Source organism: Apodemus sylvaticus, chromosome 11 (genome assembly GCF_947179515.1).
Source record: "Apodemus sylvaticus chromosome 11, mApoSyl1.1, whole genome shotgun sequence".
In the NCBI taxonomy this organism is placed as follows: Eukaryota; Metazoa; Chordata; class Mammalia; order Rodentia; family Muridae; genus Apodemus; species Apodemus sylvaticus.
The window spans coordinates 81,668,773-81,691,058 of record NC_067482.1 but is presented as its reverse complement, the minus strand read 5'-3'; the positions used below and the strand labels follow the sequence as shown (position 1 = coordinate 81,691,058).

The 22,286-nt window shown below is 46.8% G+C and overlaps 2 protein-coding genes and 2 non-coding genes across 6 annotated transcripts in view; all 4 read left to right on the top strand.

The window, feature by feature from the left end:
• LOC127696783 (uncharacterized) overlaps window positions 1–13,033 on the top strand; it is a 20,222-nt gene extending 7,189 nt beyond the window's left edge. Inside the window, exons 4-5 of the mRNA XM_052199715.1 lie at window positions 12,554–12,701; window positions 12,869–13,033. Coding sequence (XP_052055675.1) covers window positions 12,554–12,701; window positions 12,869–13,033 — 313 coding nt within the window. The remainder of the gene's footprint in view (window positions 1–12,553; window positions 12,702–12,868) is intronic.
• Window positions 12,645–22,286, top strand: Tbrg4 (transforming growth factor beta regulator 4). Of its 3 annotated transcripts, none has more exons than XM_052198821.1 (12): window positions 12,645–12,701; window positions 13,361–13,425; window positions 14,287–14,750; window positions 17,024–17,347; window positions 17,940–18,111; window positions 18,369–18,526; window positions 18,964–19,074; window positions 19,532–19,676; window positions 20,484–20,726; window positions 21,124–21,235; window positions 21,362–21,476; window positions 22,001–22,286. In XM_052198821.1, the coding sequence occupies exons 3-12, from the start codon at window positions 14,346–14,348 to the stop codon at window positions 22,100–22,102; spliced, it is 1,887 nt and encodes a 628-aa protein (XP_052054781.1). In that variant the 5' UTR covers window positions 12,645–12,701; window positions 13,361–13,425; window positions 14,287–14,345; the 3' UTR covers window positions 22,103–22,286. The 3 variants fall into 3 exon arrangements, with proteins under 3 accessions (XP_052054781.1, XP_052054780.1, XP_052054783.1); XM_052198820.1 differs by having other exon boundaries at window positions 12,667–12,759; XM_052198823.1 differs by lacking the exon at window positions 12,645–12,701 and adding an exon at window positions 12,937–13,050.
• LOC127696885 (small nucleolar RNA SNORA5) lies at window positions 17,629–17,764 on the top strand. The gene has a single exon (XR_007980334.1). It is a non-coding gene; the product is annotated as a small nucleolar RNA SNORA5 (small nucleolar RNA).
• On the top strand, window positions 18,141–18,274 carry LOC127696884 (small nucleolar RNA SNORA5). The gene has a single exon (XR_007980333.1). It is a non-coding gene; the product is annotated as a small nucleolar RNA SNORA5 (small nucleolar RNA).

Sequence of the window (22,286 nt, the reverse complement as noted above, 5' to 3'; positions counted from 1 at the left end):
GACATGTGTTCATGTCTCTCCTTTCTTGCCCCTTACCAGTCAGAATAAAGGGTAGGTCATGTGGCTTTGCTATCTTAAGGCCCAAGTACTGGGAAGGTTAATTGTAATTGTCAATTTGACTGGATATAGAATCAGCATGGAGGAGCTGGAGAAATGGCTCAGTGGTTAAGAGCACTGGCTGTTCTTCCAGAGGTACTGAGTTCAATTCCCAGCAACAACATGGTGATTCACAACCATCTGTAATGGGATCTGATGCCCTCTTCTGGTGTGTCTGAAGACAGTGACAGTATACTCATATATATAAAATAAATAAATCATTATGGAAAAAAAGATAAAATCAGCATGGAAACAGACCTCTGAGTGTGCTTATTAAGATGTTTCTAGACATTAGTCATTAGGGAAATGCAAATCAAAACAACCCTGAGATTTCATCTTACACCAGTCAGAATGGCTAAGATTAAAAATTCAGGAGACAGCAGGTGTTGGCGAGGATATAGAGAAAGAGGAACACTCCTCCACTGCTGGTGGGGTTGCAAATTGGTACAACCACTCTGGAAATCAGTCTGGTGGTTCTTCAGAAAACTGGGCATGTCACTTCTGGAGGATCCTGCTATACCACTCCTGGGCATATACCCAGAGGATTCCCCAGCAGGTAATAAGAATACGTGCTCCACTATGTTCATAGCAGCCCTATTTATAATAGCCAGAAGCTGGAAAGAACCCAGGTATCCCTCAATGGAGGAATGGATACAAAAAATGTGGTATATTTACACAATGGAGTACTATTCAGCCATTAAAAACAATGAATTCATGAAATTCTTAGACAAATGGATGGAGCTGGAGAACATCATACTAAGTGAGGTAACCCAGTCTCAAAATATTAATCATGGTATGCACTCACTAATAAGTGGATATTAGCCTAGAAAATTGGAATACCCAAGACATAATCCACACATCAAATGATGTACAAGAAGAACGGAGGAGTGGCCTGGTTCTGGAAAGACTCAGTGTAGCAGTATAAGGCAAAACCAGAACAGGGAAGTGGGAAGGGGTGGATGGGAGAACAGGGGGAGGGAAGAGGGCTTATGGGACTTTCAGGGAGTGGGGGGCCAGAAAAGGGGAAATAATTTGAAATGTAAATTAAAAATAGATCAAATAAAAAAAAAAGAAAAGAAAAAAGATGTTTTTAGAAGAGTTTAATGAGGAAAGAAAACCCACTTGAATGGGGGAGGGGTGGAGAACACCAGCCTGGGGTCTAGACTACCAGACGAAATGAAGAAAAGAAAGTCCAAAGTTAAAGCCAGGCATGGTGACACACAACTTTTTCTTTTAATTTTATTTATTTATTTTATTTATTTAATGTATGACTGCTCTGGGGCATGTACATCCTCAGGCCAGAAGAGGGCACCAGATCCCTTTACAGATGGTTGTGAGCCAACATGTAGGAATTTAACTCAGGACCTCTGAGTCAAGTCAAGAGGTTAAGTCAGTGCTCTTAACCTCTAAGTCATCTCACCAGCCACTCGCACACATCTTTAATTACAGCACTCAAAAGGCAGAGGCAGGGGAATATCTAATTTTAAATTATCTTTAAATTAAAATTTAATTTTAAAATATCTAATTTTTTAAAAAGGCAGAGGCAGGAGAATCTCTGAGTTTGAGGCCAGCCTGGTCTACCAAGTGAGTTACAGGACAGCCAGGACTGCTCTGGAGACTGTCTCTAACCCTCTCTTCCCCTCAAAAAAAAAAAAAAACAAAACAAAACAAAAAACAAAAAAACAACTGACCATCATCATTCCTTTCTGCTTTCTGACTGTAAAAGTAATAGTGACAGAAGAAAGAGCATCATGATCAAAATGGGGAACTAGGGAAACAGCTCGGTGGGTAAGAGCACATCCCGTGAAAGTAAGAAGCCCTGAGTTCGGATCTCCAGCACACACAGGAAAGCTGTGTGTGGCTATATGTGCCTGTAAACTCTAGCACTGACGGTGGAAGAGGAGAGATTCTGGGAATTTGCTGGCTGTCAGACTTAGCTAAAGTGGCACGCTTCAGTTTCAGTTAAGACTCTGATCAACACCCAACATTCTCCTCTGCCGTTCATAGGCAAGCACACACACACACACACACACACACAACCAGAGCAGTGTATAACAAAACTGCACACTTGAACACCTGGGAGGCGAGAAGAAAGCACTTATGCAAAAGACGGGTAAAGGGTCCTGCCACTGGGGAACTTGGGATTTTTCCATTCTCGGGAGTATTTTTCTTTTTGTTTTCTTAAGGTTTATTGCTATGCGCAGTTGTTTACATGAATTTACATGCATGAGGAGGCCAGATTCCTTGGAACTAGAGTTGCAGGCTGTTGTGAGGTGCCATGTGGGTGCTAGGAGGCAAACTCCGATCCTCTGCAAGAGCAGTAGGTGTCCCTAACCCTTGACCCATCTCTGGAGTCTGTTTTTCTTTTTCTTAATGTCTCTATCAGTATCCAAGTGTCTTTGGTCCAGTTCCTTGTTGTTCTGGGACACAGGGACCTGGAACTCTCAGCAGGCTCCCCTCTGGACTCAGAGCCACACCTGTAACAATGTTACTATGTCTGGACTCAGATCCACACCTGTAACAATGTTACTGTGTCTGGACTCAGACCCACACCTGTAACAATGTTACTGTGTCTGGACTCAGACCCACACCTGTAACAATGTTACTAGCTGTGTCTGGACTCAGACCCACACCTGTAACAATGTTACTAGCTGTGACTGGCTCCTGCTGCTCTACCTTCTCCTCCTGGAAGGACTGAGCCAAATAACCCCTCCCTTCCTCCCTCCTTTCCTTCTTCAGTTACTTTACTTTTGGTCACAGCAACAAGGAAATGTGGAGCTATTTCTTCTTCTTCACAGGTCTTTTTCTTTCAGATGCTGCCAATGCTGGCTAACTTATTTTGTTTTGTTTTTTGTTTGTTTGTGTGTGGGGGGGGGTATTTTGTTTTATCAACTTGACACAAGCCAGGGTCCTCTGGGAGGAGGATCTCAGTTGAAAATAATGTCTCCATCAAGACTGGCCTGTAGGCAAGCCTGGGGAGCATTTTCTTGATTGATGATTAATGCGAGAGGGCCCAGCCAACTGTGGGCAGTGTCCCCCCCCACACACACACACAGGTGGTCCTGGATGCTATAAGAAGACAGGGGAGTGGCCAGTTCCTTTATGAGCTATTGAAGTAAGCTTATGGATTGTTTCTAGCCTGTGTAGCCCCCAAATAAAAGGCGCGGAAACATGATATCTTATTAGTAAGCTGTTGGCTTCAGGCTGGGCAGACTCTCACCCACACCCCAGCATAGGACCCATGGGACTTGCCAACTGCGTCCTGCTCTGTTTGCTTTGCTCCATGTGTGTCTTCATAGCGGTTTTCTCTTGACCACGCGTCATCCTGCCGTGTGGCCACCTCTTTCTCCCCTACCTTTTCCCTTCTCCTCATGGTCCCTACCTGAGACCCCCTACTCCATCTTAAGTTCCACCTTCCTCTCCCTGCAGCCCAGTCACAGGCTCTAGTCTTTTATTGTCCAGTCAGAGATTATTGGGGAGCATTCTTTCTTGAATCAGAAACCTGCTTAATAAAATTATGCATATAAATAGGGAATGCATAATTTTTATTCCTAATCAGACTTGAACTCAGAAATCCACCTGCCTCTGCCTCCCAAGTGCTGGATTAAAGGCACATGCCACCATTGCCCGGCTAAGATACTACTATTGTATTGATCCAAAGTGGAGATTTATATGTGTAAGAGTGTGTGTGTGTGTGTGTAAATATGTATGTGCATAATACATATATTATACACATACATAAACATGTTATGTAATATGTATGTGTAATATATATGTGTACAGAATATCTTGTGTATTATATGAGTGGATTACCTGTCAATTGAAAAACATATGACCAGAGTAGAATAGAAGGTTGGACATCTGGGAGGCAGAAGTAATTCTGGGATAGAGCCAGGAGTGGAAGATTCACCAAGGAAGATGTGATTAGACAAGATGCATGGTACCTGAGCACAGGAAGCCAGCCACACAGCAGAATGTAGATTAAAGTAAATGGGTTTTAATAAGTTATGTTTTAGTCAGAGAAGAGCCTAGCTATACGGTCAAGATATTTGTAATATTTTGAGTCTGAGTCTTATTTTTGGGAGCATGGGGCTAGAAGGAAGAACCAAGTCCTAACATATACATATGTATGTACACATATATTATTATATTATAAATATACCATTATATCATATATAATTGTCTTAGGTTTCATTGCTGTGAAGAGACGCCATGACCAAGGCAACTCCTTTTTTTCAATATTTGAAATTGTGCTTTAATTATAACCTTCCTCCCTTCCCTCCAAGGCAATTCCTATTTAATTAGGACTGGCTTACAGCTTCAGAGGTTCAGTCCATTATCATCATGGCAGGAAGCATGGCGGCATCCAGGCAGACATGGTGCTGGAGAAGATGCTGAGAGTTCTGCATCTTGAGCAGAAGGCAGCCAGGAAAATCCAGCTTCCTCAGGCAGCTAGGAGGAAGCTCTCCTCTGCAATGGGTGGAGCCTGAGCATAGGAGACCTCTGAAGCCCCACCCACAGTGACAGTTCTCCAACAAGGCCACACCTCCTAACAGTACCACTTCCTATGGACCAAGCATTGATTCAAGCTACCACAATATTTTTATATTAATATATTATATGTCATCAATATATAATGTAAGTATTCTGATATATATGTATGTATGTATGTATCTCCCAGAAAGAGCTGAGGGAAACTTCATTAATAGTTGTTTGTCACTGGCATTTCTCATACCAGACAGCTGTACCTCTCTCTCCTTTGAGGTGGTCTGACTCACTGGTGAGTACAGGCTCATAGTGATTCAAATCTTTCATTCAACTAAGCGTGTCACTTCAATCGCATTGCTTATACTGCTGGTTCTATATTTTCCATTCTAAAAAATAATCTTTCTGCATAGAAAGGCCAGTCAAGCAAAAGTTAGTGATTCCATCTTGTACCTTCTGGGTCTGAGGTGAGGTGGTGTCAGGCTCTGCTGGCTGCTGTGTGCTCAGGTGACTCTGTGGGCTCTGTGCCTGGAGCTGAAGGCCGGTTCAGTTTCAGCGTCTACACCATTCACTTCAGGAACAGTGATCCTTCCTTTCATTCCCTCAAGTCACCACAGGACTAGGCTCATCCTCCCCACTGAGGCCAGATGGAAGCAGCCCAGTTAGGGGAACAGTGTCCACAGGCAGGCAACAGAGTCAGGGTAAGCCTCAAGAAGCATTTTTAACAGCACATCAGTCAATACAATGCCCATGTCCAGATTGCAACCTGATTTTGGGTCACAGAACTTAGTATTTAAATACATCATGCACAAGACCAACCCCAGCAATGGCCTCTGCTCCAGTTTCTGCCTTGAATTCCTGTCCTTTCTTTGATGATGATATATGATGTAGAAATGTAAGCCAAACAAACCCTTTCCTCCTCCACAAGTTGCTTTTAGCTATGGTTTTTATCACAGCGATAGAAACCTAACATTGGCCAAAGTCCGTCTTAAATCCCCTATCTAATACTTTGGGGTCCCTTGCTCTTTTCCTTTTTTTTTTTTTTTTTTTTTTTTTTTTTTTTGTGCTAAATTCTTTTACATTCCAAATGCTTTCCCCTTTCCCCGTTCCCCATATGTCCCATAAGCCCTCTTCTCTCCACCCATTCTCCAATCACCTCCCTCCTTTTTCTCTGTCCTGGTACTCCACTACAATGCTAGATCAAGCTTTTCCAGGATCAGGGTCCTCTCCTTACTTCTTCAGGGGAGTCATTTGATATGCTAATTGTGTCTTGGGTATTCAGAGCTTCTGGGCTAATTAATATCCACTTATCAGAGATTGCATTCCATGTGTATTCTTTTGTGATTGGGTTACCTCACTTAGGATATTTTCCAGTTATAACCATTTGCCTAAAACTTTCATGAATTCATTGTTTTTAATTGCTGAGTGGTATTCCATTGTGTAAATATACCACATTTTCTGTATCCATTCCTCCATTGAGGGACATCTGGGTTTTTTCCAGCTTCTGGCTATTATAAATAAGGCTGCTATGAACATAGTGGAGCACGTGTCCTTATTGCATGCTGGGGAATCCTCTGGGTATATGCCCAGGAGAGGTATAGCAGGGTCCTCCGCCAGTGTCATGTCCAGTTTTCTGAGGAAACACCAGACTGATTTCCATAGTGGTTGTACCATCTTGCAATTCCACCAGCAGTAGAGGAGTGTTCCTCTTTCTCCACATCCTCGCCAACACCTGCTGTCTCCTGAGTTTTTAACCTTAGCCGTTCTGACTGGTGTGAGGTGAAATCTCAGGGTTGTTTTGATTTGCATTTCCCTAATGACTAATGATGTTGAACATTTCTTAAGGTGCTTCTCAGCCATCCAAATTTCTTCAGGTGAAAATTCTTTTAGATCTGTACCCCATTTTTTGTTTGTTTGCTTTTGGTTTTTCGAGACAGGGTTTCTCTGTATAACCCTGGCTGTCCTGGAACTCACTCTGTAGACCAGGCTGGCCTCAAACTCAGAAATCTGCCTGCCTCTGCCAAAGTGCTGGGATTAAAGACATGCGCCACCACTGCCCAGCTTACCCCATTTTTAAATAGGGTTATTTGGTTCCCTGGGATCTAACTTCTTGAGTTCTTTGTATATATTGGATATTAGCCCTCTATCAGATGTAGAGTTGGTGAAGATCTTTTCCCAATTTGTTGGTTGCTGTTTTGTCCTTTTGACAGTGTCCTTTGCCTTACAGAAACTTTGTTATTTTATGAGGTCCCATTTGTCAATTCTTGATCTTAGAGCATAAGCTATTGGTGTTCTGTTCAGGAACTTTTCCCCTGTACCCATGTCCTCAAGGGTTTTCCCCAGTTTCTTTTCCATTCGTTTCAGTGTTTTTACTGGTTTTACATGGAGGTCCTTGATCCACTTGGAGTTGAGCTTAGTACAAAGAGGTAAGAATGGATCAATTCGAATTCTTCTGCATGCTGACCTCCAGTTGAACCAGCACCATTGTTGAAAAGGCTATCTTTTTTCCACTGGATGTTTTCCACTCCTTTGTCAAAGATCAAGTGACCATAGCTGTATGGATTCATTTCTGGGTCTTCAATTCTATTCCATTGATCCACTTGCCTGTCAGTGTGCATCCTTTCATGCTAAAAGTCTTAGAAAGAACAGGAATTCAAGGCCCATACCGAAACATAGTTAAAGCAATATACAGCAAACCATGGTAGCCAACATCAAACTAAATGGAGATAAACTTGAAGCAATCCCACTAAAAACAGGGACTAGACAAGGCTGCCCTCTCTCTCCATATCTTTTCAATATAGTACTTGAAGTTCTAGCTAGAGCAATTAGACAACATAAGGAGGTCAAAGGGATACAAATTGGAAAGGAAGAAATCAAATTATCATTATTTGCAGATGATATGATAGTATACTTAAGTGACCCAAAAAACTCCACCAGAGAACTCCTACAGCTGGTAAAGAACTTCAGCAAAGTGGCAGGTTACAAAATCAACTCAAGCAAATCAGTTGCCTTCCTATACTCAAAGGATAAGCAGGCTGAGAAAGAAGTTGGGGAAATGATACCCTTCACAATAGCCACAAACAATATAAAGTATATTGGTGTGACTCTAACCAAACAAATAAAAGATCTGTATGAGAAGAACTTCAGGTCTCTAAAGAAGGAAATTGAAGAAGACCTCAGAAAATGGAAAAATCTTCCATGCTCGTGGATTGGCAGGATTAATGTAGTTAAAATGGCCATCTTGCCAAAAGCAATCTACAGATTCAATGCAATCCCCATCAAAATCCCAACTCAGTTCTTCATGGAGTTAGAAAAAGCAATTCTCAAATTCATCTGGAATAACAAAAAACCCAGGATAGCTAAAACTATTCTCAACAGTAAAAGAACTTCTGGAGGAACCAGTATCCCGGACCTCAAGCAGTGATACAGAGCAATTGTGTTATAAACCGCATGGCCTTGGCCTTGCCCTTTCCCAAAGCTCTACTTGCCTGTCATGGTGGCTGACCTGTAAGCCCCAATCTCAAACTGGGTGGCTCCAGCTCCTAACCGCGTGGATGCCTGCCACCCAGTGACTGACTGGTGAACTGCCCAGCTCAAGTTGCTGTGGCTCTACCTTCTCTCCTCCACTCCCCAGCTCTCCTCCAGGCAGCTTGGAGGTTTGTGGCTAACCTGCCCTGGGGTTTTTTTGTTGAACTCTAATTGTCCTAGGCTTCCATTTGGGTGTGTTTCTGAATTATTTTATTAATAAGAACCCTAAGAAAGAAGCCTGATTCCCCAGGCACTATATAATGGCTCTCCTGGGGCTCCCCAAGAACACATTTTCCCTACCTTTTAATTATTTAATTGGCAGAGAAAATGAACCCATTCCCGTACTTCTAGCTGCCATCAGTTCTGCTGGCCATCTGGGGCTACAAGGCCTCTGGCACCTGGCCTAGCCTGTGGTGCCAGGGAACTGTGACTAGGTGTGGGCAGAAGGTGAGGTTGGTACACAGCTTTGAGGAGCCTTGAGTGGAGGTGCTGTCTTCAGAGGCTCCAACCCTTCACTGAACTGTTGCAGAATATCTGATCACACTTTGAGCCCAAGATTGTGTTATTTACTGGAAAACCTGTTGTGGTGTGGCAGCTCTTAGCAAACATCTTTAATCCCTCTAACTGGAATGCAGACACACCCTTAGCACACACTTTTAATCCCAAACAATGAAGGTAAAGTTAGTTTGTAGAAGGAAGTATTCATGTTAGAAAGTTATGTCTACCTGAGTGGCAGATGAAGTGACAAATCAGAGAAAGATTTGACACAACAGGATCTTCCCAGTTCTCAGGAGGAGAGGAAAGAGAAACTACTGGGGGCAGCACAGAGAAAAGGAAGGAGGCAGTTTGACTGCGAGAATTATACAGAGACAGACTGCAGAGAACAAGTTAGACACAGGTGAAGACAGAACAAGCCAGAGAATGAGAAGGAACAAGAAGGCTACAACAGATTGCCAAAGTTAGTAGGAGTCCAAGCAAAACAAAAAGTCAAGAGGCCAAGAACAAAGCCAGCTTCAATCAGTCAGCATGGAGGGGAGTTTGAGCCAGAGCAGCTGAGTTGAACAACCAGCCAGAGCTCAGAAAGAGCTAAAAAGAGCGAGATTACTCAGCACTAAGGCTCAGAGGCTGAAAACATTCTAGGCTTAGGTAAGATTGTGCAGAGTCTAGACACTTCCAAGACTAGGCCTAGTTAGCAAACAGAGGCAATAAGCTTTTGAGACGACAATTACATCAGGTAAATAAAAGATACTTTTACACTGAACATGAGACTCCACTGTCAGCCCTTTCACGAGGAGCTTAGGTCCATGCTTGCCTTGAGCCTGTGTCTTCACGGATCAGAATCCCATCTGGCTTGCCAGCTATGGTTTGAATAGGCTCATATATGTCAATGCTTGGTCTGCAGTTGGAACTGTTTGAGAAAAATTAGGACACAGGGTGGGAGGGGAGGGCTTTGAGGCTTTAAAAGCTCTACCAATCCCATTTAGCCTCTTGCTCTCCGCTACTGCTCCTGCCCGCCTGCCTGCTGCCAAGCTCTGCCATAATGGTCTGAACTCAGCCTCTGCAACTGTAAACAAGCTCTCAATTAAACGCTTCCTTGTTCATAATGGTTTTGACAAAGCAATAGAAAAGCAACTAAGAAACCAGAGATGTTTCCCACCACTGGGCTGTCTGGGATGGTTAGTTCCCAAGATATAGGTCACCTCCTATCCTGCTCTGGGAAGACCCTTCTCAAAACTCACAACTAAGGATAATAGTGTAATTCATGGGCTGGAGAGATGGCTCAGTGGTTCAGAGCTCTGACTGTTCTTCTGAAGGTCCTGAGTGTTGGTATCAGGACCTCCAAAACCTGTGACATCACATAAGCGACAGCACGACCTATACACCTGTTGCCAAGGCAACAGCCACCATAGTCCCAGAATCCACTGGGCTCACCTTTACCTGCAACCACGTCACCATCCGTGTATATATGAGAAGCATCCCCCTTTCTCTCTTCCCCTCTCCTCTTTCCACCATCACCTTTGCCCTTTGCCTTCTCAATAAACCTCATGTGGAACTGTTTGGCCTGGTGTGGTCTTTCTGGAGCTGCCGCTGCTGCCCACCGACCCCAACACTGAGTTCAAATCCCAGCAACCACATGGTGGCTCACAACCATGTATAGAGATCTGACGCCCTCTTCTGGTGTGACCGAAGGCAGCTACAGTGACTTAGATATAATAATAAAAATCTCTGGGCAAGTGGCTGACCAGAGCGAGCAGATGTCCTGAGTTCAAATCCCAGCAACCACATAATGGCTCACAACCATCAGTACAGCTACAATGTACTCATATACATAAAGTGAATCTTTAAAAAAAAAAAAAAAAAACTAATTCACAGTGAGGAGACCACAGTCACCAGGAGCCTACATTACAGGGGAAGCCCACACTCACAGGTTGTATAACCTGGTGATACCACTCCACTCAGGTTTCAGTGACCACAAAGACCTGTATATTGGTGCAGTATCAGAGGAGATGGGGAATCTCTATGTAGCCAGGCCAGGCTCTGAAAGACCAGAAAGCATCAACTCTCCAGTTGCTCTCTAACAATCTAAATTATGCTTATTGATAAAAATGTGAAGAGCTTAATTTTACTGTTTTGTGTGTACGGGTCTATGTGTGCACCACCCCTTGCAGTGCTAAGAGAAGTCAGAAGAGGTCGTCAGATGACCCAGGGCTGAAGTTGTAGAGGGCTGTGAGCCACTACATGGGTACTGGAGATCCGATCAGGGCCCGGGGCGCCCTGGAATAGCCAGCTCTTAACCACTGAGCCTTTTATTTCATTAATCCAGTCCCAGCACTAAGAATTTTAATCTTCCTCAGCTGGGTGTGGGGTGATGGTCTTTAAAGTCCATTTTGTCTTTTTGTTGTTGTCGTTGTTTTTGCTTTTGGTATTCTAAGAAACTACTGTTTAATCCAAAATAGTAAAAAACTGTGTTTCCCCTTAAGAGTTTTACACCGCCGGGTGGGGTAGTGGTGGCGCACGCCTTTAATCCCAGCACTTGGGAGGCAGAGGCAGGTGGATTTCTTGAGTTTGAGGCCAGCCTGGTCTACAGACTGAGTTCCAGGACAGCCAGGGCTACACAGAGAAATCCTGTCTGAAAAAAACAAAAAAACAAAAAAAAAAGTTTTACACCTATATATCTCTGACCTATTTGAGCTAAATTTTGTATTCAGTAGGAGACTCTTAAACAAGAACAACCTGGTGTGACAATATAGTCCTAGCTACTGTGAGGCTAAAGCAAAAGGAGCTACCCTGGGTAATTCAGCAATCTGTTGTTAAACAAGAACCAGAGTTTATGCGTCATTTTAGCCACAAAGAGGAATAGCAATACACTCTTACAAACATAAAAAATTTTTAAGGAATAAAAAAAGTTAAACGGGCTGGAGAGGTGGCTCAGCGGTTAAGAGCACCGACTGCTCTTCCAAAGGTCCTGAGTTCAAATCCCAGCAACCACATGGTGGCTCACAACCATCTGTAATGAGATCTGACGCCCTCTTCTGGTGTGTCTGAGGACAGCTACAGTGTACTTACATATAATTGAAAGAAAGAAAGAAAGAAAGAAAGAAAGAAAGAAAGAAAGAAAGAAAGAAAGAAAGAAAGAAAGAAAGTAAGTAAGTTAAACTTTTCTGTTTTACAAAATCAGGGCCAGCAAGATAACTTAGTGGGAACCTGGCAGTGGTGGCCCATGCCTTTAATCCTGCACTTGGGAGGCAGACGGAGGGGTATCTCTGAGTTCAAGGCCAGCCTGATCTACACAGTGAATTCCAGGACAGCCAAGACTACATAGAGAAACCCTGTTTAGAAAAACAAACAAATAGTTTAGGGGGTAAAGGCAATTTCCAGGATCCCACATGATGGAAGAAACACATTTCCCCAAATTTTCCACATTTGAACCAGAGATCAGAAATCCAGTCTCTGCTTCCCTAGCACTGGGAATTCAGGGAAGATTCGCCGCCCTACCATCCTACTCATCTCCTGACTGGGATTTTAAAGTGTGTGCCATCACTCCCGGCTGTTCTGCTTCCTGAAACGGAGTCTCGACAGTAGTACAGGCTAGCCCTCAGACCCCTGCGTCCATTACTGAGATTACGAGAATTTATAGGTGTGCCATTGTATATGGTCTGATCTTTAGCTGTTTAATCTAGACAAACTACTTGCATTTCCCAAAAGACTTTCAGCTGGAGCTACAACTCGCTTCTCTGTAATTAGTCGCCACTCTCACGCCTCTCCTACAAGACCTGTGAAAGGCCCAAGGAAATAGGGCAGAACGGACCGACATTAGAGTCGCTACCCAAACACCGCACAAGTGGGAGATTCTGGCCCGACCTACCCTGCCTTCCAGAATTCACCTTCTCCCTTCCGTCTCAGTTTCCCACTACCAGCCTCCCACTACGCTTCTCAATACCAGAAGCCTGAGCGCTGCAAAGATGGCGACTGCGCAGAACGGGCGGAGGGCGTGGCTTCCGCACCAGAGCACTCAACCACCTAGCTTCCGGCGCGCGCCGGTGACGTACGTGAGCGCGCCGGGCCGCGTGGAGGCGGTACGGCTGATGGAGGTCAGTGAGGGTGATCGCTGCACCAGTCTGGCGTCATGGAGAGACTGGGTTTCTGAGCGTGGGTATCCGAGACGGGAAGGGTGACTGGGAAGGGCAGCAGTTGGTAAGGGCCGGCGGGGCTGTTGTGGGGGCAGCCAGGAAAGAGGCTTTTGACTCCGTGACCCAAGGGCGCTGGCCGGTTGCGCATTCGGTTCCGGCCTGCGATTGCGCACGCGCCCCTCACCCCGCGTTGGACACGAGGCCCAGCCGGGGAAGCTATACTGCCCGCAGTGACCCTTGGCGTCCCCTACCAGTTGCTTTTCGTGGTTCTGCATTTTAGATTTCAGGCTTGATATTTACTTAGTCGCAGGTTTGATTTAAATTGCTTTTTAGAGTTGTCTTGAAAATCGATAATGTTTGTCAGCGCTTCTTTACTGTCTGGGTTCATTAAGTGGTGGATATTGGGTTTGGGCAGATACCCCCTTCCTAAGCCATGTTTTATATCCCTATAAGTATAATTAAGACAGTCTTTTTACAGCTGCAGTAATGTGCTCGTGTAACAATAAAATAAGCCAGCCCTGTATCCGATTTCCGGAAGCAGAAACAAATTTAAGATGTTTTCTGCTTTGGTTGAAGCACGGCCCAGTAACTTGTCTCATCTGGTTCCTATCTCACTTTAGGGAACAAGACTGGCAGAATTGTCGAAAGAAACGTCATGTGGATATGTAGCATGTTCTAGAAAAAGGTAACATTTTGCTGGACTTAGAAAAAGGCAGTGTTTTGCCATGCACTGTGGAATACGGAGCCTGTATTTTAGGGATTGAGTTAAGATTGGCAAGGTGGTGACTCGGGGTGATGTTAGGGCTTGTTTGCAGTGATCGATTCAGTGTTTGAGTTTTGCTTTTAAGGGTTCTGGGGTGTGACTCAGTTGGAACTGCTTGTCTAGCTCACATAAAGACCTAGATTTGATCCTTAGCACTGCATAAAACCAGGAGTGGTTGGATATCTATAATCTCAGCACTTGGAAGGTGGAGGCAAGAGGAATAAAAGTTCAAGGTCATCCTCGGCTTCATAAAGTAATTGTCTTTTTTTTTTAAAGCCTATTAAAATGTTTTTCTTCATTTGTACGTCTGTGATGTGAGCATGGATACACATGCAGGCACACAGAGGCCCAGAGAGTCAGATCCCTGGAGCTGGAGTTACAGGCAGTTGTGAGTCACTCAATGAGGGTGCTAGGGTCTGAATTTTGATTATCTGGAAGAATCATGTGACTTAGAATATTTAAGCCAATAATATTTTGGTCCTGGATACCTTTGAAGTTAGGAACAAAATAACCTAGTGTTGTGTAAGACACACATGCCCAGATTTGCATCAAGGAAGCATTAAGGGGGGACCTGAGGAGTTTGAAAGTACAACTAAATGCTGAGCTGTGATATCTGGCCCTCTGTCCTGAAGCAGAAGCTCCCAGGACTTAGGCCTCAGAAAGTGTAGTTTCATATGTAATGGGTGTTAAAACAAAGGATTGAGGCAGTTAAAAATCGCTGTATCTTCCTGTCATTACAGTGGTTCCTGTCTAAGTTCATGTAATACTCCCTTTTCTTTTCAGGACTTTGGAGTCCACTACTAGGAGTCTCCCCTCCCTCCCTCCTCCCTGTCCCCACCATCATGGCAGTTCGCCTGATGAAGCAGTGCACCTGCCTGCTCAGAGAAGCTACCCGCCTAGTTCCTATCGTTGCTCCAGTTGGCCGACTAAGACTTGCTGGAGTGGCCTGTAAGACTTTGACTTCCTCCGTCAGTTCCCCCTCCTCAGGTTCCTTGACGGAGCTGTTGGGGAAAGAGCAGGTGTTTACTCCCTACCCAGAGCACCAAGAGGTAGACTACCTCATTGAGAAAGCCACCGAGCCAGAGAAGCTGCTGGAGCTGCTAGGCACGCATCACAGCCTGCACCACAATCAAGCGGCCCTCATACTCATCCGGCTGTCCTACCTGCTGTCTGGGAAGCCAAAGGAAAAGGCCTTGCTTGCAGAGGATGCTCGCTTTCAGCAACTTGTCAGGCTCGTTGACAGTCAGGTGAGCAGTTACCATGTACATGGGGAAAGTAGCCACTGGTGATGGCTGTAGATGGGCCTTCTGGCATTTGGGTTGGGGCTAGGGGGTTGATTTTCCTTTTTTTTTTTTTTTTTTGGTTTTTTTCGAGACAGGGTTTCTCTGTGTAGCCCTGGCTGTCCTGGAACTCACTCTGTAGATCAAGCTGGCCTCGAACTCAGAAATCCTCCTGCCTCTGCCTCCCAGAGTTCAGGTGTGCGCCACCACGCCCGGCTCCTCTTGGCATTTCTTATTCTAGTTCTCAAAGATGATTGCTGTGCTTTGTGTTTATCCGCTCAGGAGCCTGTTAAGTCATTCAGAGACAGGCAGCCATGCCTGGCATCAGAAGTAGAGGAGATGAGCCTGGTCCTTTCCAGTTCCTTCTCAGCAGCAGAGCCTTAGCTTACATCCCTACCAATCCCTCAATGTCTGGTTGCCCACTGACACCGTTCTTGAAGTCAGAAGAGATTCAGTATGACTAATGGAGGGTCCCTAAACCTAGGACTGCATTCTTGCCACATTCAGACCTTCAAAGAATGAATGTGAGGATGAGATAAGGCCTATTTGTATGGTTCTGCAGCCCTTCTCAACAAGAGCCAGTTTGTGTCTGTGAGGAAAGACTCCCTCACACAGCTCTTCCCTGGGTTCCATCAGCTAAGAGGAAGTACAAAGTACAAACCTGCACTGGCCAAACTGACCCTCGCTTCCTAGTTCTGTGTGATAAAGGTTGAGCTAAATGCTTAAAAAGTTGTAGGTTTCAAATCACTGAAAGATGTGGCTATTTTTAGCAAGGTACATGGTATAGAAAGAACTCTTTCTTGTTCTCTTCATAGTTAAGCATGTTACATAGCTTACACTGCATTAGGCCAGACTCACTTGTTTCTTCCTGAGTATCTAGTTCATAAATAATCTTAAACCCCTTAGTCTGTGAGGTTCTGGGTTGTTGGGTTTTTTATCGTTCGTTTTTGTTTTGTTTATTGCTCCCATAGATAACTTAAAAGTCTTAAAATATAAGACTAAACTTTGTTTTACAGAATTATAAGACAATAACAGTAGAAACAAAGAAGTTTTGTAGTTTTAAATGGTTATTTGTTTTATTTGTTAGTATTGAATGCATGCAGAAGTCGGAGTACACCTTAGAGAAGTCAGCTTTCGCCATCCACAGGGCTTAACCGCAAGCATGTTGGCCTTCTAAATTATCTCCAAGGTCGAAAAACAGGCCTTTATGGTGTAAAATGATGGTGGGGTTTGCTGCCATCCAAGTTTGAAAACTGCAGCTCTAAAGCCTCTGCCTAGAAATACAGAGGTCCAAGAGGCCCCACATGGCCACAGTTTCCTAGTAGGCTCCCTTCATGCAGAGCACTGCTTCCTGTGTGAGCTCTAGCGTTCCTTGAGACTCTGTGCTAATCCCATTGTGTGTGCGCGAACATAAGGTGACTTATCGAGGAGGGTGTGAGGGTGCAGGCTCCCAGACCTGCCATGCTTGCCCTGCCTGCTCAGCCCTTCAGACAGCAGCCTCCCCATGCCCGGCCCACCTCCTTCACCATGCCATCCTTCAGAGGCCATGAGAGGCGCAGACTTGCCACGAGTAATGACAGTCCTTCTCATCACACCATTTGCCCACCCCTATGGTGGGCTCTTAGCCAAAGTGGCCTTTCCCCATAGCTCCTAAGTCAGTCCGTACACAGATGAATCAGTGTCTTCATAAAAGTCGGGTGGCAGTAGAACAGGATCTGGACTCAGAACTATTTTGAGACTTGGGGGGGGGGGGGGACAATGTCACATCACCAGAAACTTGTTGAAGAAGGGTTGGAGCCTTACAGGTTCAAAATAATTTTTCTAAAGAAAAATTGTGGGTTTGTTTTTATTTGCTTTCTTTTTCTTGTCCAATACCTAAAAATGTGTCATTGTAAGCAAAAGTAGTAAGTCTATCCCAGAACTGGCCCGAAAGCTGTGCTGTGGGAGGCAAGGCCCACAGTTAGCTGTCGAGTTTGCAGCTCAGGAACACACCACATGGCTCTGTCAGCCACATCAGATTGAATCTGTATTCAGGAGTCTCTTAACACTTAGGACTCTTTCTCGCACTGGCAGACTACCTAGGCCGCCCGCCTCTGGTAAAGCACTACATTCTTGGGAGGCTGAGGGAGTATGCTCCCGCACACAGGTCCTGGGAGGTTCTTGTGGGAGTGGCTGCTCAGAAGAGTTGTGTTAAACACCCTTGGAAGTGGCTTTGTACCAGCCTGGCCTCTTTTGTATAGATAACGTCTGTCTGGCATGGGACCCTCGTAAAGCTGCTGCGGAGCCTGTACACACTAGTGCCTCCTCGGAGCTCCAAGGAGCTGCAGTCCGTGGAGCAGGAAGTGCGCTGGCGGCTGCGGAGGCTCAAGTACAAGCACTTGGTCTTCCTGGCTGAGTCATGTGCCTCCTTCATGAAGGAGCAGCACTCCCAGGAGCTGCTGGCTGAGCTGCTGATGCACCTGGAGAGGCGCTGGACAGAGATCAATGACAGCCGTACATTGGTGACCATGATGACAATGGCTGGGCGCTTCTCAGAGTCCCTGATGAACCACCTGGAAGACAAGGTATGGGGCTGAGAACACACCTTCTGGGACTTTGGGCCTCTTCCTTGGGTGATAGTCTTCCTCAGAAAGGGAAATGGGATTGGAGCCCTGAAAGCGTCTGTTCAGTCTCAGCCTGTAATCACATGGGAGAGGGCTCCAGCCACACAAATATAGCATCTAACCATAAGAAGTGGGTTTGGCGGACGACTTATGAAGTTAACACAGGAGTCCTGGTTAGACCTGCGCTATCCCATGCACAGCTCGGCTGCTAGCTGTCCACTGCCCCTTCCTGTTGCTATCCCTGCAGTCAAGTCAAATTCAGTTCCTATCCTCTCATGATGGGAGCTGGCCCAAATGGCTGCTACAGCAAGCTCTGCTGCTCATGGGCCCTATGTCCCTGGCCCTGGGACCTAGGGATAAGTTTGGTTGCAGACATTGCGCTCCAGGCCCACGAGTCCCTGGGGCAGGCAAGAAGGCTGGTTCTGTGTAGCCGGGTCTGTGTTGAGTCAGCTCAGGCCCAGTTGCTGTCTCACAGGGGCTGCACTGGATGGGACCCCTGCCCCCAGCTCATCCCAACCACCTCAGCTGATCCCTGCGCGGCTGTGGTTGACAGTGCCTGGAGCTGGTGGAGCAGTTTGGCCCTGATGAGCTGCGGAAGGTGCTAGTGACGCTGGCAGCACAGAGCCGGCGGTCGGTGCCCTTGCTGCGGGCCATCTCCTACCACTTGGTACAGAAGCCCTTCCCGATGACGAAAGGCATGCTCCTGGACCTGGCCTATGCCTATGGTAAGAAGAGAGCCCTGGCCAGAGGTGCTTGCAGCTGTGTCAAATTCAGTGCCTGTCCTAATGATGGCAAGCACTGGCCAAGAAGGCTGCCATAGAAACGCTTGTGACTGCTGAGCCCTGTCCCCCATGCTAGGTTCAGGGATAAATTTAGTCACAGACATCACGCCCCTAGATGTGAAGTCTACAGTGGGGTGGAGTGTGGGCGTGGGACGTTGACCTCCCCACAGCTGATCTCTGGTGTCTGCTCCTTCCCACAGGGAAGCTCAGTTTCCACCAAACCCAAGTGTCCCAGCGCCTGGCTGCTGACCTCCTACCCTTCATTCCCACCATGTCGCCTGGGGAGGTGGCCCGCTGCGCCAAGTCCTTTGCCTTCCTCAAGTGGCTCAACCTGCCTTTGTTTGAAGCCTTTACTCAGGTGAGTTGGATCACAGGGCCGTCTGTAAGGCCTCCGTTGGGAACCGCTGCTTAATCATGAGGGCAGAGCCAAGCTGTACAGCCTCGTTTGTGGTCGGAACTACAGATTTGTCTCCTACTTGGAAAGTAGTGTCTGGTGGTGAGGGGAACATACTTAGCAGTTGCCTGTTTCGTTCCTGAGTGTCCTGTTTCCACTCATCCTGGGGCAGCCACAGCGGCACCCAGGAAGGGGAGGCAGCTTGTACCCCCAGCTGTTGACCGCGCCCAGCAGTATTGTGTGAAGACATGGAGCTCTTGTGCGTGTCCCTGTAGCTGGCAGAGGGTTTCTAAAGCCACTGTGAGGGCGCTGAGGTCTGAAGCTGCTGCTGGCTAAACAGTTGGAGCTCTAGGGGGAGAACATGGCTGCTGGGCTCTGACTTTGCCCCTCTGATGTCTTAGCACCTCCTGAGCAGAGCGCAGGATGTCTCCCTGCCCCATCTGTGCAGCATTCTGCTTGCCTTTGCCCGACTGAACTTTCACCCTGAACAAGAGGATCAGTTCTTCAATTTGGTATGAGCACTGAGCCACCACTTCCGACACACTGGCTTCTAGAAGTGGGGGTGGGCACAGCATTCGACATGGGAGAATGGGTAGACTACTGGGGCATTGCCTAGTGTGATTCTGGGAGCAGCCAGCCAGGGCCAGCAGCTACATCACCATCTAGGAGCCCTGACCAAACATTCTTAGGTCATCTCAGCGCCTCGGGGAGTATCACAGGGGGGGTTGAGACCTTGGATCGCTGCTACGGGCTGGGTTGAGTCAAATGGCTAAATAGCACCAGGATACTGGAGTCCAGGCACAGGGAAGAGTCCTTGTATGTCTGGGGTTGGTGTAGGCCTTACCAAGTCAGGATGTTGGTCTTGCTTTCCAGTAGCCGCCTCTGGCCCCAGTAGGACAGGTCAAGAACACAGGTTGGCTGCACACTTTCCTAGCTGAACCTGCTTTCTTTACTGTACTCCTTGCCCAGGTGCATGAGAAGCTGGACTCCATGCTGGGGAGCCTGGAGCCAGCCCTCCAGGTGGACCTGGTGTGGGCACTGTGCGTGCTGCAGCAAGTGCACGAGGCAGAGCTGCGAGCAGTTCTCCATCCTGGACTCCACACGCAGTTTCTAGGTGAGGCTTCTTCCTGCACACATCGTAAGCATGTACTCTACTGTAACATGGAGGCTCTCTGGTCTACCAGCCAGGGAGGAAACTGGAGCAGAGACAGGAGAAGGCCAGAGCGCACAAAGCACATCCTCAGGGCTTTTTCCACCACTCCCTGCAGATGGCCTACGGGTGTTTTTTTTTTTTTTTGGTTTTGTTTTTGTTTTGTTTTGTTTTTTGTTTTTTTTGGTTTTTTTTTTTGGTTTTTTGGATTTTGGGTTTTTTTTTCGAGACAGGGTTTCTCTGTGTAGCCCTGGCTGTCCCGGAACTCACTCTGTAGACCAGGCTAGCCTCGAACTCAGAGATCCGCCTGCCTCTGCCTCCCAGAGTGCTGGGATTACAGGCGTGAGCCACCACTGCCCGGCGGCCTACGATCTTAACTTTGGAACACCAGCCTAGGGCTGGGTGGGAACTACTGCTGTATTTCTTTTTCTTTTTTTTTTTTTTTCTTTTTTTTTTTAAGATAGATGTATTTATTTATTTATTTATTTATCTATTTATCTATCTATCTATTTATTTATTTATTTATTTATTTATTTATTATATGTACATACACTGTAATTCTCCTCAGACACCAGAAGAGGACATCAGATCTCTTTACAGATGGTTGTGAGCCACCATGTGGGTGCTGGGATTCGAACTCACGACCTTCGGAAGAGCAGTCGGTACTCTTAGCCGCTTAACTATTTCTCCAGCCCTACTGCTGTATTTCTTGTGATGCCCATTCTGCACCTGCTGCTGTACATCAGCCTACCTTTTCTCTCCCTCCCCCAGAGAGCAAGTCTCCAAAGGACCAGAGTACCTTCCAGAAGCTGGTCCACATCAACACCACCGCCCTGCTGGAACACCCTGAATATAAAGGCCCTTTCCTGCCAGCCTCGGCCGTAGCCCCCAGTCCCTCACCCTCTAATAAGATGACACCCCTACAGAAGGAACTGCAGGAGACACTGAAGGCACTGCTGGAGAACACTGACAAGGGCAGCCTGGAGGTGGCCACACAGTATGGCTGGGTGCTGGGTAAGGGTTCCCCTCCTCTGGGAAAGGGTCTGAGTCTTCTTTTATTTATTTTTTTTTTTTTTTTTTTTTAAGATTTATTTCATGTATGTGAGTACACTGATGCTATCTTTAGACTTACCAGAAGAGGGCATTGGATCCCATTACAGATGGTTGTGAGCCACCATGTGGTTGCTGGGAATTGAACTCAGGACCTCTGGAAGAACAGTCAGTGCTCTTTACTGCTGAGCCATCTCTCCCGCCACCAGGGTCTAAGTCTTACCGGGTCCTTTGTAACCCTGCATGGCATAGCAGGCAACAACCCAGAGAACTGTGGGTACCTCCTGCTAATGCCTATCTGTGTGTGCACAGTGGGGTCTGAGGCATCACCTACAGGTCTCATCCTGTCCCCTCCCTGCAGATGCAGAGGTGCTCCTGGATGCTGATGGCCACGTTCTGCCCCTTAGAAATTTTGTCGCTCCTCACCTTGCCCAGCCGGTTGGGAGCCAGCCATTACCCCCAGGAGCTAAAAGGTATGTGGCCAGGGATCCCGGTCATGTCCTGGTAAGGGATGCAGCAGTACTGCTGTTCTCCAGTGCCCTTAATGCCTAGCTCTTGATCTGAGAACAGGCTTTAGGAGCACCCTTTTCTCTTATTAGGATCGCTTTCCTACGCTGGGAGTTCCCCAACTTCAACAGCAGAAGCAAGGACTTGTTAGGCCGTTTTGCCCTGGCCCGTCGACACGTGCTGGCTGCAGGCTTCCTGGTGGTAGATGTGAGTACCTGTTGAGCAAGGTCACTGCAGAGGGAGAATCCCAGAGAGCTAGGAGATGGATGGATGGATGGATGGATGGATGGATGGATGCCCAGTTCTGGAGCCTAAGCTAGGCACCTCTCCCCTCCCCCACCGTGCTGCACAGCCCGGGGACCTCTTGCTCTGCCTTTGGAGCTGCTGTGACCGCTGCTGCTGTGTGACTGGAGCTGCAGCGCAGGAATGCCTCAGTGCTCAGATCACATATGAAGTGCTGAGTTTCCTACAAAACGAACAGTCATAGCTTTGAGTGCTACATAAAGTTTCTGTCACATTTTCTTCAGTAGCCTTGCTGGGACCTATCTGGTTTGCAATCTCTTTGTCCCTGCCCGAACCAGGGCCTTTCCATGTGCATAGCCTCGCACTCTGTGCTCTTCCTGAACACTTTGAGGCCAAGGCCTGGGTGTTTAGAGCTGTCAGTCAACAGCATTGATGGAGTGGGGAGGCCACCATAGTCCGTGTGACCTGTCTCTGCTGCCCTCTTCCAGGTCCCGTATTATGAGTGGCTGGATCTGAAGTCTGAGTGGCAGAAAAGCGCCTACCTCAAGGACAAGATGCGGAAAGCAGTGGCTGAGGAGCTAGCCAAATGACCTTTCCCATCAGCTCAGGCTGCTCCAGAGACCTGACTCTCAGGGACCCAGCAGAGAGTGCCGGCAGGGCAGAGTTGTCGCCCACCATCAGAGGTGAACTGTCTGTAGGGCTTTGGCCAGAGTAGGGGGTGCTCAGCATCTCCGAGGGACAGGTGGTCCTAATAAACTCTTTTGTTTTGGTGGA